The sequence below is a fragment of the Neodiprion pinetum genome, chromosome 2, assembly GCF_021155775.2.
Source record: "Neodiprion pinetum isolate iyNeoPine1 chromosome 2, iyNeoPine1.2, whole genome shotgun sequence".
NCBI classification, from domain to species: Eukaryota; Metazoa; Arthropoda; class Insecta; order Hymenoptera; family Diprionidae; genus Neodiprion; species Neodiprion pinetum.
The window spans coordinates 9,442,859-9,454,882 of record NC_060233.1 but is presented as its reverse complement, the minus strand read 5'-3'; the positions used below and the strand labels follow the sequence as shown (position 1 = coordinate 9,454,882).

The following is a 12,024-nucleotide window of genomic DNA, read 5'->3' as shown; positions in this document are numbered from 1 at the left end:
AAATATTGTCGTAGTTCAAGAAGCTTTTTCTTTTTGGCACTACAGTCGAAACTAGTCAGTTTCCTCGCACTGAACTTTCGAACGTAATACTTCTCACACACGTTTCGTTAACTCAAGATTAGAATTAAAAAAATTACGCTTACAGTCTTTTGTAATTCTTCTCTTCAATTTTTACCCGACCAAGAACAAACGAGTGTAGCTAGTTGAAAAAAGGAAGCATAGCTTACGCCACATGTACTGCAAGTCGACGTGAATCACATTGAGAAGTGCTATAGCTGCAGCACTCAGGAGTTATTATGAATAGAAAATATTTGATAATCTCTTGACTTTTTCAATCGTTCGTCAAGCGTATTGGTATTCTCCCTCTTTATCTATATCAGGTTGATATCGAACGACCGCGACGAGGGCAGCTGGTAATCAGCGATGCTTTATTGCAGGTTCAAGAACTTCATAAATAGCAGAACTCGCAATGTAGGACTATGAGCCCCGTTGAAAAATATTTCTTCATTAAAATACGAGTGGCCGTTGCCGAGGAGATGTAACTTGACCAAGCGAAAGCGATATTCGAAAACTAAGACACATCGTTAACTGCACTTGTATACACCTACGTATAGGGTGAAAATATAAAGTTTTATTTTTACCACTTTATAACATCAACAGAATGCTGCAACAAACCTTTGCGTCCAACAATCGTTACAAGCATAGTACAACATGTCGAACATGTTTGTGACGCATACCTAGGTCATGCATGTAACGCGGTATTAAGTATAAATTGCAAAGAGAAAAAACAAAATATATATATAAAAAATAACGAAACTTAATACGATTAAGGAGTAAAAATAAATGAACAGATAATCAGACGAATAGAGCCAAGGGAGAAATACATACACATACACCTGCGTTCAACGTACGGTGACGTTATTGCAATTATTTTAAGCAAAAAGGTAATAGCAACGGTAGTAATAAAAAAAAATCCCTCGAGCACCAAGTCGTTTTCACTTTTATCATTAAATATTATCCCCCAAGATATTCGTTATTTGTTTGATTTTAGGCGCTCGATACACACCTCAGAGGTTGGCGCTGAATCCTTTCAGTTTTCCAACCTTATTCAGTCCCTCTATCAGCATCCTTCCAAAATTGGCGTCAACCTGACGACAGAGTTATGAGGTGAATTTTTGAATTTGAAAAAAAAGCCGGTAGATTAATTTTTCACTTTACCTGGGTAAAGTTCTTCACGGCACGTTCGATAATGAAGTTTGAGGCGTTCTTTACGTGGCCTACAATGTTGTCGACGAGTCTCTGTCTTTCCTCTTTTGTCAAAACGTTCCTCCAGAAGAGAGCTGGCTGCCCAAAATTGTCAGTATCGTCGGTGTATCTTGCAACGTCGCCGCTGACGTGGAACGACGGCGTTCTTGCGGCAGGACACTCCTTGGGACCGCTGAAACTGTTTGGGAAATAATTCGGGGCTCCTCCTTGGTTGTGGAAACTCATCGCACCGTCGCGCTGATAATTCATCGCCGAAATCACCTGAGAAAAAATCAAAAACTTAGCGATTGATTTATAGGATTGAAATAGTAAATTGTATGAATTGATACGAAAATATTATCTCCTGACTTTCATGCATTCGTTTCAGTGCCAATTTACCAAGGAAAAAAATTCAGCGAGGTTTAAAAGGATTCAAAAGTTGGGACTGAAATCAATCAAGTTGAATTTTATCAAAACCATACCTCCGATGAATAAAAATTATTTTGGAAGCCATAAGTTTGAACTACGAAAGCCCGGTTATCAACGGAATTTGGACGATTATGCACGACTGAATTTTCTTCATTTGCCGAAAGTCGATAATTTTTATCATTAACTTTATTGTGAGATCATCGAGCATTGACTATTTGTCGAATCATTATATTCCTAAAGTGTAAAGGTCTCTTTAAAAATAATAAAGTAGAAAATATTGGAATTATAACAAAAAGCTTGCTTGATGATGCTTTATGTTAAGTCGCTCCAAAATGGTTAAAAATATAGTGAGTTCATTTTATTCAGAAAACTGTTTTCCAGAAAGTTACTGTAGTAGATTTTCTTAAATCTTCTTTCAGTAGTCTATTAAATATTCCCATTCGTTGATCATAATCAATGTAGGTGCGATAATTAGGAGAAATAAAAAGTGTTTCAGTGAATTTGTGAAAACAGTTGTACGAATTAAATCAGCCATCGTAAAGTGAAATCGAAAGAATCCACAGTAGATTTTTAACCATTTCAAAAACGATTTTAAATCAAGCATCGATATCTAAGAATTCTAGTATTTTATACTCTCGTATTTTTGAAAAGCTCCAATTTTTAGCTTGCGAGTATAACAATTTAATAAATACTCAATTCACGCCTATATCTCACGATAAAATGAATGAAAAATATAGTTTTTCAGTCAAAACCCTTCCTTAAGGGAAGTTTCGTTGAACAAAGTGCAACTAAAATCAATTTTCGTTTCCCTCTTTAAACTTCAACGTTCGTTGTCTTTTTTTTCTTTCTCTCTTCTTTCTTTAGATTAATTTTCTCTTCGGACTGTCGACCTACTGTTACGACCTTACGCAAGAAGACATCTGGGTACCTTGTAGGGGCAGTTAACAGGGAGCTGTAGGTGGTTGGGACCAATGCGGTATCGGTGAGTGTCACCGTAGGCAAACAGACGTCCCTGTAACATCTTGTCGGGACTAGGCTCAATCCCGGGCACCATGTGGGCAGGGTCAAACCCAATCTGCTCAACTTCGGCGAAGTAATTAACCGGATTACGATCTAGGACCATTTTGCCCACGGCTATCAGGGGGAATTCCTTCTGCGGCCAGACCTGCAGAGAAAAAACGGATACACGTGAAACTGCGGTTAATAGCTTCTCGCTATTACACATTGAATTTCTTGTATCATGAACTGATATTAACGAGGAAAGGACGAAAGCTGCATCTTAGTAGAATAACGAAGAGAGTTTTGGACACAGATTTCTACATTATCAATACTCGCCAAGACACAAACCTTTTTCTAGAACGTTTGAGGGTGGGGGATATTCCCACTCTGGCGGACTTTATCGATGATCGGATCGTTTCATTGCTCTACTTTACTTTCAATTAGCCCTGCCTTAGTTACTGTAGTATTAATCTTCATCGAGCGAAACCTCTCGAACTTGATCGATGAAGTACGCACGCCGGTAATGCAGTTTCGCGATTTTGCCTACTGAGGGTTGAGACTGTGATAAGGCAGAACAAATTGCCAATAAGGTAGAGCAGCGAAATGATTTGATGATCGCTAAAGTTAGCTAGAGTGAAGATATCCTCCACCCTTGAATGTGCTATAAAAAGGTTTGCGTCTTGGCAAGTGTCGGTAATTTCGGAATAAATGTCCAGAACTCTCCTCGCTATTCCACCCACCTTGGTCACGTCGAACGGATTCCACCTGAAGGTCTCGGCTTGGTCTGGAGTCATGACTTGGATGTATAATGACCAGGAAGGATTCTCGCCGTTCGCGATTGCGTTGTAGAGATCCCTGAGCCCATAATCAGGATCGGATCCACTGAGTTGTCCGGCTTTGTCCACGTCCAGATTTTTGATTCCTTGATCCGTCTGCAGACAGTGCGATGATCGAGTTACCCGCAGAGTTTTTTTGTTTCGAAGATCGATCAACGTACCTTAAAGTGGAACTTAACGTAAACCATCTCGTCACGGTCGTTTACGAGTTTGAAAGTGTGCGAACCGTATCCGTTCATGTGACGGAACCCATCGGGAATTCCTCGGTCACTGAACAGAATCATTGTTTGATGCGTTGTCTCTGGGCGCAGACTTATGAAATCCCAAAACATATCAGCATCCTGCGTAAGTAAAAAAAAATGATTATATGAATTAGATTGCACCGAAAGAAACTGGCCAAAAATTTCCTAACGATTTCGGCCATAAAGCTTTTCAAAAACGCCCTTTACTGTTATTTTATATAATGCATACACAATATTAAGCAGCTTCTTACACATTTTAAACTTATGACCATCCTTTTTTGACTTCACTTTCTTTCTGTGATTTTTTATCTCAGTTTGCACAGAATGAGAAGAGAGAGAATAAAACTTGCTTACTCATTTAAAGAGAATGTGAAGTGAATTACTTTCTGTAGCTAATTTGCCCTAGATTCGCAGGCTGATATGCTAGAAACAATTCTTATGCAACGTAATAACAAACCTTGTTTGTAAACTAATAACCAGTACGTTCTGCACTGTGGACTTGAAGTTGTAAAATATTGTACAAAATGCAACACCATATATAATTATATCATACTCGAGATTGAATAATTGAAATTTCTACATAGATAATCGCATTGTTTGTCTAGAGTGCAATTGTCGATGATACAAGTTATAAAACAAGTTTTTGACGATACACGTATCGCACGAAAGATCGCATAAACATCGAAAGTACGCAAGAAAAATTCATCAATCATGATAAAAAGAACGTATATGAATTGCGCCACGCAACGTGACGAAAGTCGATAACCCGCAGAAAATAATCAATACGTCGTTATCGGGGGAATTTGGGTCAAAAGCATTGACTGAACTTGAAACGTAAGTTACCGTAATCCCGAACGAATACTTTAAAGCTGGTTTGACAAGACCGATCACTAGCCATTATAAATACACGCGTTTATACCTTGAGATGAGTTGTCGGGTTTCGTTTTTGCGTGTGAATGAAACTCGGGAATAGTAGAGGGTCACTGACGAAGAATATCGGAGTGTTGTTTCCCACCAGGTCCCAAATACCTTCTTCCGTATAGAATTTTACAGCAAAACCACGAGGATCCCTGGACAAACGATGAGTCATTATTTGTTTTTTCGTCATTACCTGTTACATCCATATATGTGCGTGTGATATATGGTACTGAGAAATCGCAGTTTATTACGTCAAGTATCGCGAAGAAAGTAGATCAAGTAATGCAGTTGAATTTCGTTAAGAACAATGGATATGGAAATGCTGATTTATTTCTGATGCAACGGAAAGTCTAGTAAATCCGACGCAATTGATGATAATGCTTGATAATAAGATGCGTATATTCGTAAACAAAATTCAAATTAGGTGTTAACAACTCGGTAGTATTCGAGAAGTACCAAAAAATAAAAACCTTGCATAAGATCGTCAATGTCTGTGTGATCAAAGCTTATTGAAGATATTTTGACTACATAGAGTTGAGTATATTCGATATATCTATCTAATCAGTCGCGAGAACTTAAATGCTGATCTATCTAGACAAAAATAGGTACGAATTTTTTTGATGCTAAAAGATTCTGTGCTAACCACCGATAAATTCATACTTATACTGACTGATCCAGAAAAACATTTTGTTTCGATTTCACGAATGACGAAAGTTGATATGGGAGGTATGTATAGTAAGTTGTACGGTAATTTAACAAATTTTTGGAGTTTCAACTTTTGTAACCTTGAATCCATTTTTGATTAAACGTTCGATCGGGAATATGGAACTTGGTGTCAAAGTGGATGTGAAGTACAGGATTAAGAAATGACAAGAGTAATGATGAGAAGTCACGTTCTTCGATTATTGGAGACATTTGCAAATCTGATGCATACATATTTTTTTATGCCACTGTATAATAGCTACCGTCTCGTTTCGCAAATCTGCGACCGGAATGATTTTTAACACGGCCGTCAAAATTCTCGTGAAATCTTTAAATATTACACACTTTTTAGACTGGCCCAAATTGATCAAAGAGCTGTGGCAATATTTCGATGAACGCTGAATTATTCTCGGGTACTCGTAATAGACACTGAGCATTGCGCTCTCGCATATTCTATTGGATGGAATAACTCACTGCAAATAACTTTTACGTCGCCGTTGTAATGAAACGTGACATTTGTCAATAATATCACGCTGAGCTCAACCGTGGAGAAAATTATTATTGAACTGCCGTTTCTCTAATCGGTCTAGAAATAATTTACAGAGAACGAAAAGAGAAGAAGAAGAAGAAGAAGAAGAAGAAGAGTTAAGAAAAAAATATAACTATTGAAAGATAAAAACACGAAGAATTACAGAGGGATTATACGATTCTTTTACTATCCTGAATACTTTTGGCATGTAATGGAAAAAGTGAAACAATTCCACGTGACGGAAGCCATTCGTCCGTTAAGAGAAATACCAGAAAAACAAGTCTGCTTGCGCGAGAGTCAAAACAGGTGCAAGAGCAAATCGGGTACGACAATTACGCCAATCTATGCTGAATTGCATTACTGTGCCGATTCGCACAACCGTGTCACTGTCGTAAAAAAACTTGAACTTCGGAATGCAACTGCGGAGTCAAAGTCCGGCGATTATAATATCTTGTAGATTCTAAATTAAAGACACTTTTTTCCTACTATTCGAAGAGACGATTTTGATTCGTCGGATTTGAATTAGCGGGTAGAGACTCTTTGATTCAATGAGTGTAATATCTCACCTGACTGTATCCGCTGATCCACTCTCTCCACCGACAGTGGAAAACCTGACAGCGAGAGGTGTCCTTTTCCCAACGCCAGAAAACATCTTGGCCTTTGTGTACTGGGTGATATTATTAGTCACTTCGAAGTAGCCAAATGCACCTAAGGAAACGAAGTTCAATCAGTTGTGACAATTTTAACATATTAGAGCACCGATGAAGCGATTAATTGAAAAGAAACCAAGTGTGCCGGAAATCGTATAACTTTTGTGTTCTTTCCGATCGATTAGTTTACAAATTGCCTTCATCGCAGGTTTTCGGATTACTCCTGAACGGAGCAACAGAATAGTGTTTTGTCTCACCATTTAACTATAATTCAGATACTTTGAAGTGGTGTTTGTTAGCTGTTTAGAACATTAAAAAATTTCCTTCTAATTTCGTTCCAATTATCTGATGATATACAAGGATGAATAGGCATACACAACCGATTCCTGGAAACAGATACCTACACCGAAATTGTTACCGGCGATTAGCTAAGTAGGTAAGGCAGATTCTGGAAAATGGTTTGTGTCTTGGCTAAGTGTCGGCAGGAATGTCGGTACAGAAACTTGTGTCCCGAATCGGCTGTGTATACCTACTGAGCTGACAATTTGAAAAGGATAAAAACGCGAGTAAAATATATGCTGAACAGCGTCAGGTTTTGTTGTATTAACAGCTGTCCTGTATGATATATTTATTTATTCTTGCATTTTTGAGAGATAAAGCAAAAACGTTGTGAAAAAACTTTCACCACTTACCAGCTCCCTTCGCATGGACAACACGTTCCGGGATTCTTTCTCTGCTGAAGTGAGACATCTCGTCCAAGAAGACGTGGTCCTGTATGAGGATAGGGCCTCTTTCTCCGACCGTGAGCGACGCATTTTTGTTAGCAATTGGCGTACCGTTTCCGGTCAGCAAAGCTGGCGGTCCACCCTGAGAGAAGATATTTCATTAAGGCATCGTTATTGTGGAGCAATAATTTTGTGCCCAGCTTGAGTAAGAATCGAAGGGTACCTAACCAGACAGAAGCAATCCACAATTCGTATATTTTATTACAACCACACGCGTGATGAAGCTCTTTAACCTTGTAAATATGCGCGGTCGTCGCATCGACCTTTGTCGCTTTTAATATTATAACTTATTCAAATTACTTAGAAGGTAAAGCAGCACCGGTGAGTTAATTAATCAATGCAACGTCACACCGAGTTCGATTTTATGTACATGACCAGCGACAGCTTGGAGGAAAGTTGTGTTTAAAAAATATGAATTTCCGACTATTTCAACTCGTGGTTCAAGATGAAAAACATGAGGATCATTGAGGAGAGTTGTTCAATTTTGCGTTATGTTTGTAATGAGATAACAAGCGGCGGCACGATGTCACACAGTGTACCTATAACTACCACCCCGTATATCCAACCAGTCAACAATTAACTCTAAGTACAAAAGCTCTTATATCCAATTCCTCCCCGCAGACGTGTTAAAATGCAGCATCCTTCATCGGCAGCTGGACGAAAATCTTTGTAATGACATACCTTCTCCTTCGTCTGTCCAAAAATTGTTTGTATCTTCGACTCGTTCGAATACCATGGCTGAAAATTTTAGCGATTATGAAGAAGATAACAACAATAATGGGTATTCCTCATTTTTGGATAAAATATTCGTCACACTCTTCTCTGTCAAAATCGAACATCAAATATACGGCAACAGTCATGAATATTCCTGCAATACCATTTGCATTTCCATATTATTCTCTTCTTCTATTTTTTCTTCCACTCACCAAACAGCGTAATTATAAACCACTGGTCACGGCGAGGCGTAATTTTTTAAACACGTTCGTCCGGTTCGAAGACGATAAAAAAGAGCAGAAAATCGCGATGTTGTTTAAACAAATTTCAAGTGCATCGTCGGTTTCACGCTACGCCAAGTACGGAATTCTTGTCGCAAACCAGGCGCAATGACCCAGCGATTTCTTAACGCGTATATCTTGTTACAAACCGGCTAGCAAAAAAAAAAAAAAAAAAACGAGAGCTAAAGCGTAACCGGTTCGAGTCGATTGTCGATCTCTTGTTAACCCAGTTTTTGGCAACTCCGTCATTATATTGAGATAGGTTTAATCGTTGCCATTCGGAATTCCACATCGTAATCGATACATGCATCCATTACATTGTCCCCATGCATCTGGCCAAGCAATCATTGCATATAAGATTGATTTTCTCGTCTGTTCGATAATCCGTGAAATTGCCTCAGTCCTTGGGTATACATATATTTTTTCCCCAGTTTCTGATCTCGAAGATTAAAGCTGTATAGCATGCATTGCCGAACTCGTTATCTCAGTGCACAAATATACTTTCACCGCGGCATGAAATCGCCAACGGCATTCGGTACTCTAGTATAATACTCGGTAATCGCCATGCGATCGTTATTGCGTAACATAATCGAACACTGCTGACCTACTCTTATCGCGAATGCGATAATCGTTAACTGTCGCATTTGCCTCAGGCATGAACTTTGCAAAGTTCGCGATTTTTCTATAACGTGGACACATTTAATCCGCGAGTTCGATGCGTTTGTGCAAAATATTCATCTAGTATGAGTTCAGAGACGAAGATTGTATCGAGAAAAAAAAAATTTTAGTCAGAATTTGCAGAACTCGTTGAAACAATTTTTCTACAACATTCGAATCTAATTTGATTAGTTTTTAGTTCAGAGTATTTTCCTATTGCTGAATTGCTGCATTGCTGCATTTTGCTATTCGATTTCACAATGGATTAATGTAATCGAACACGCTAATGTTAGTATAATGGTGACGATTGACTGTGTAAATAACAACCTGGCATCATAACATTCCTATTAAGATCGTAAGAATTTAAAATGAAGTTTATCGAGCCAACGACGGATGGACAATAATAATAATAACTGTTTCAAAGACAATGAATTCCTACACTTTTTTTCATTTCTCTTCGATTGTATACTTATATGTTAATTACATGACTTGCAGACTTAGATGCGATTCTATAATTATATGAATCATTAGAGCTATTAGATTGATTTGAAGTCGAAGTTGGACACAAAGAATAATCAAAGAGCTGTCAGTGGAGATTATGCAATTATTCTTCGTCGTTCTTGTTTCTATTTTTCAGCTCCTCCGAATTCTATTTTTAGTAAGATCGAGTTGATTTCATAATCGGCAATCATAAAAAATATTGTCAATAAAATTATCGCTGGTTCAACAACTGTCGTACAGAAATATTACATCATGTTGCAGTGTGATCATATTCACCAGAAACTTGTGTCGCGAATTATAACGAGAACCGAAATTGTTGTCATTTCAATATTAGACGTGATAATAATGTATATTAAAATATTCGTGTCGATTTGAGATCCAATATATTGCGCAGGATTAAATAAGCCAAATTGCATAAGCTTCGTCCTGCATTTTGAATAATGGTATTCAGCAAATATTTTAATAAGTGCTACTACTATAAGTAGCGACGCAATATCCAGCATTGTGAATAATATTGTAAAGCTCAATTAAGAGGTTGTCTGCATTTCCTTTGAAACTCGACGTAACGCCAGTCAGATTCATTCGAAATATAATAACGGAGACAAAATTCCGGTATCGTTTGATGAAATCGCTGTAGGTGCCTAACAGGTGATGTTTTTCGCGCAGTTTATATAATCATGAGAAAAATGGAAACATTCACGTATGACTCCATAGTTGTTTAACGCTATAACTGCAGCTTCTGACGCATAACTTGACGCTTCCTCGCAAATATTATTGACTTGGTAAAAAATTTCACTTTCAGCCAATTGTTTCTTATACTAAATGCAAATTTATAATACCCTGACGAATATAATACGCATTGTGCACATCGCGAAAGTCGTTGCATTATTACGATTTCACTGATCAATCGAGTACGATAAGAATGATTCGTGTTACAGTATAGTAATTATCACACAGTCGTGAAATAAACTGTTGTGTACACAAATCGCACGCAACGTTAAGTTGAGAATATTTCTGCTCTTACATCCTCGACAAATCTACGATAATTGATACAACGTGAAAATCATTCGATCGTACGGAAATCGCATTTCCTTAGGACAGAGAAAAATTGATACCTATGTTTTGACCGTTTAATTTTCACCCTCGTGATTTATCACATCCAGTTTAAGATCGAATCTGACAAAATCTTAATTTCGATATTAAACTTTCGAGTTGTACCGATCGGCTTATCGTGTTTTCATAACATGAGCTATTTCTTTAATTCCACAACTTACGTAACATTGCGACGAACATTGTGAGACATTGAAGAAGAGGCTTCGAGCGATATGAAATTCTTCTTCGAAATTATGAAACATTTTTTCTCAGACCAGGAATTCCCTCATCTTTAATTGGATATCTATATTCTCTGAATATATAGCTTTATTGTTTGTACAGTTATCACTATCTATATTCTCACAATGTTCCACAAACATATTGGTATTTAGTATTTAAGATAATCTACCAAGTCAAATAAAACACATGAAAAATATTTACAATAAATTATTCCAAATGAAATATTTCCAGCCTATTTCGATCAATATATTTCCAACAATGTCTGCAGAAATATTTCATCAATTATTGTCTGGAATGATGTAAGAGATGTTTAAACTGAACCTTTTCTGCGTTCCAACACTTCAAATGCATAATGAAAACCAGTCGATCAAATCAGACAAAACCCGCAAGAGATCTTGTTTGTTTCGACCTTTGATATTTCGAGCCTCAATTATCCGAACCATGACTTGATTTATTCGAACGTAGGATAAAAAAAAAACATTTCGGTGCGAAATGTACATTTTTGCTCGTTAAAAAATGTGGAGTAGCCGTTCGTCAATTGACAATAAACAACAAAGTAATAAAATTTATTAGATTTAATTTTGCGCAGAACATATTATTATACCTTAAGATAAAAATCGAATCTCGGTTAACCCAACGCCTGATCATCCAAACTAGGCTCGGTCCCAATTAATTCTGATGATCAAGGTTCTACTGTAAACAGAATTTAGGAAACTCTGTTCCGTCAAATACGTGGACTCGTATAAGATTCTACATTCACCAATGGAAATAGTTCAGCTTCGAATGCGCGTAGAAATACCAAGAGAGAGAGAGAGAGAGAGAGAGAGTGGGAGAGAGTGAAATAGAAAGAGCGATGTACGTACAAGTAGTGAGGAAGAAAAAGACCCGGCGCATGCGGCTGATAATAATACACGCAGTTGACGAGCAACGAGAAATGCAGTGTAGAATAAGGTTTCATTTGTAATTAAGACGTAATTAGAAAGTCGATATAATAATACGAAATACCTTGAGGTTCTCCTTGTAATTATTGAGTTGATCGGCAGCCGCGTCCCTCGCCATGATTTTTGATTCGCAACAGGAACTGGAAGGGAGAGTAAAATTTTATAGTAACTTGTATCGATGGCTTATCCTCCGTTTCGAGTATACGTCGCGGCGTATGACACGAATGGTCCGTGCGTCGTCAACACAGTGAGTTTTTATTATC

The 12,024-nt window shown here is 37.7% G+C and overlaps 1 protein-coding gene across 2 annotated transcripts; it reads right to left on the bottom strand.

Annotated features, from left to right (window-relative positions):
• Positions 1 to 611: 611 nt before the first annotated feature.
• On the bottom strand, positions 612 to 12,003 carry Cat (catalase). Of its 2 annotated transcripts, XM_046613403.2 has the most exons (10): positions 11,826 to 12,003; positions 8,017 to 8,073; positions 7,243 to 7,417; positions 6,467 to 6,608; positions 4,671 to 4,821; positions 3,671 to 3,850; positions 3,414 to 3,605; positions 2,603 to 2,839; positions 1,219 to 1,527; positions 612 to 1,148 (listed from the first exon to the last, which is right to left on the bottom strand). In XM_046613403.2, exons 1-10 carry the CDS (start codon positions 11,877 to 11,879, stop codon positions 1,068 to 1,070), a joined length of 1,578 nt encoding a protein of 525 aa, XP_046469359.1. In that variant the 5' UTR covers positions 11,880 to 12,003; the 3' UTR covers positions 612 to 1,067. The 2 variants fall into 2 exon arrangements, with proteins under 2 accessions (XP_046469359.1, XP_046469360.1); XM_046613404.2 differs by lacking the exon at positions 8,017 to 8,073 and having other exon boundaries at positions 11,826 to 12,002.
• Positions 12,004 to 12,024: the final 21 nt, after the last annotated feature.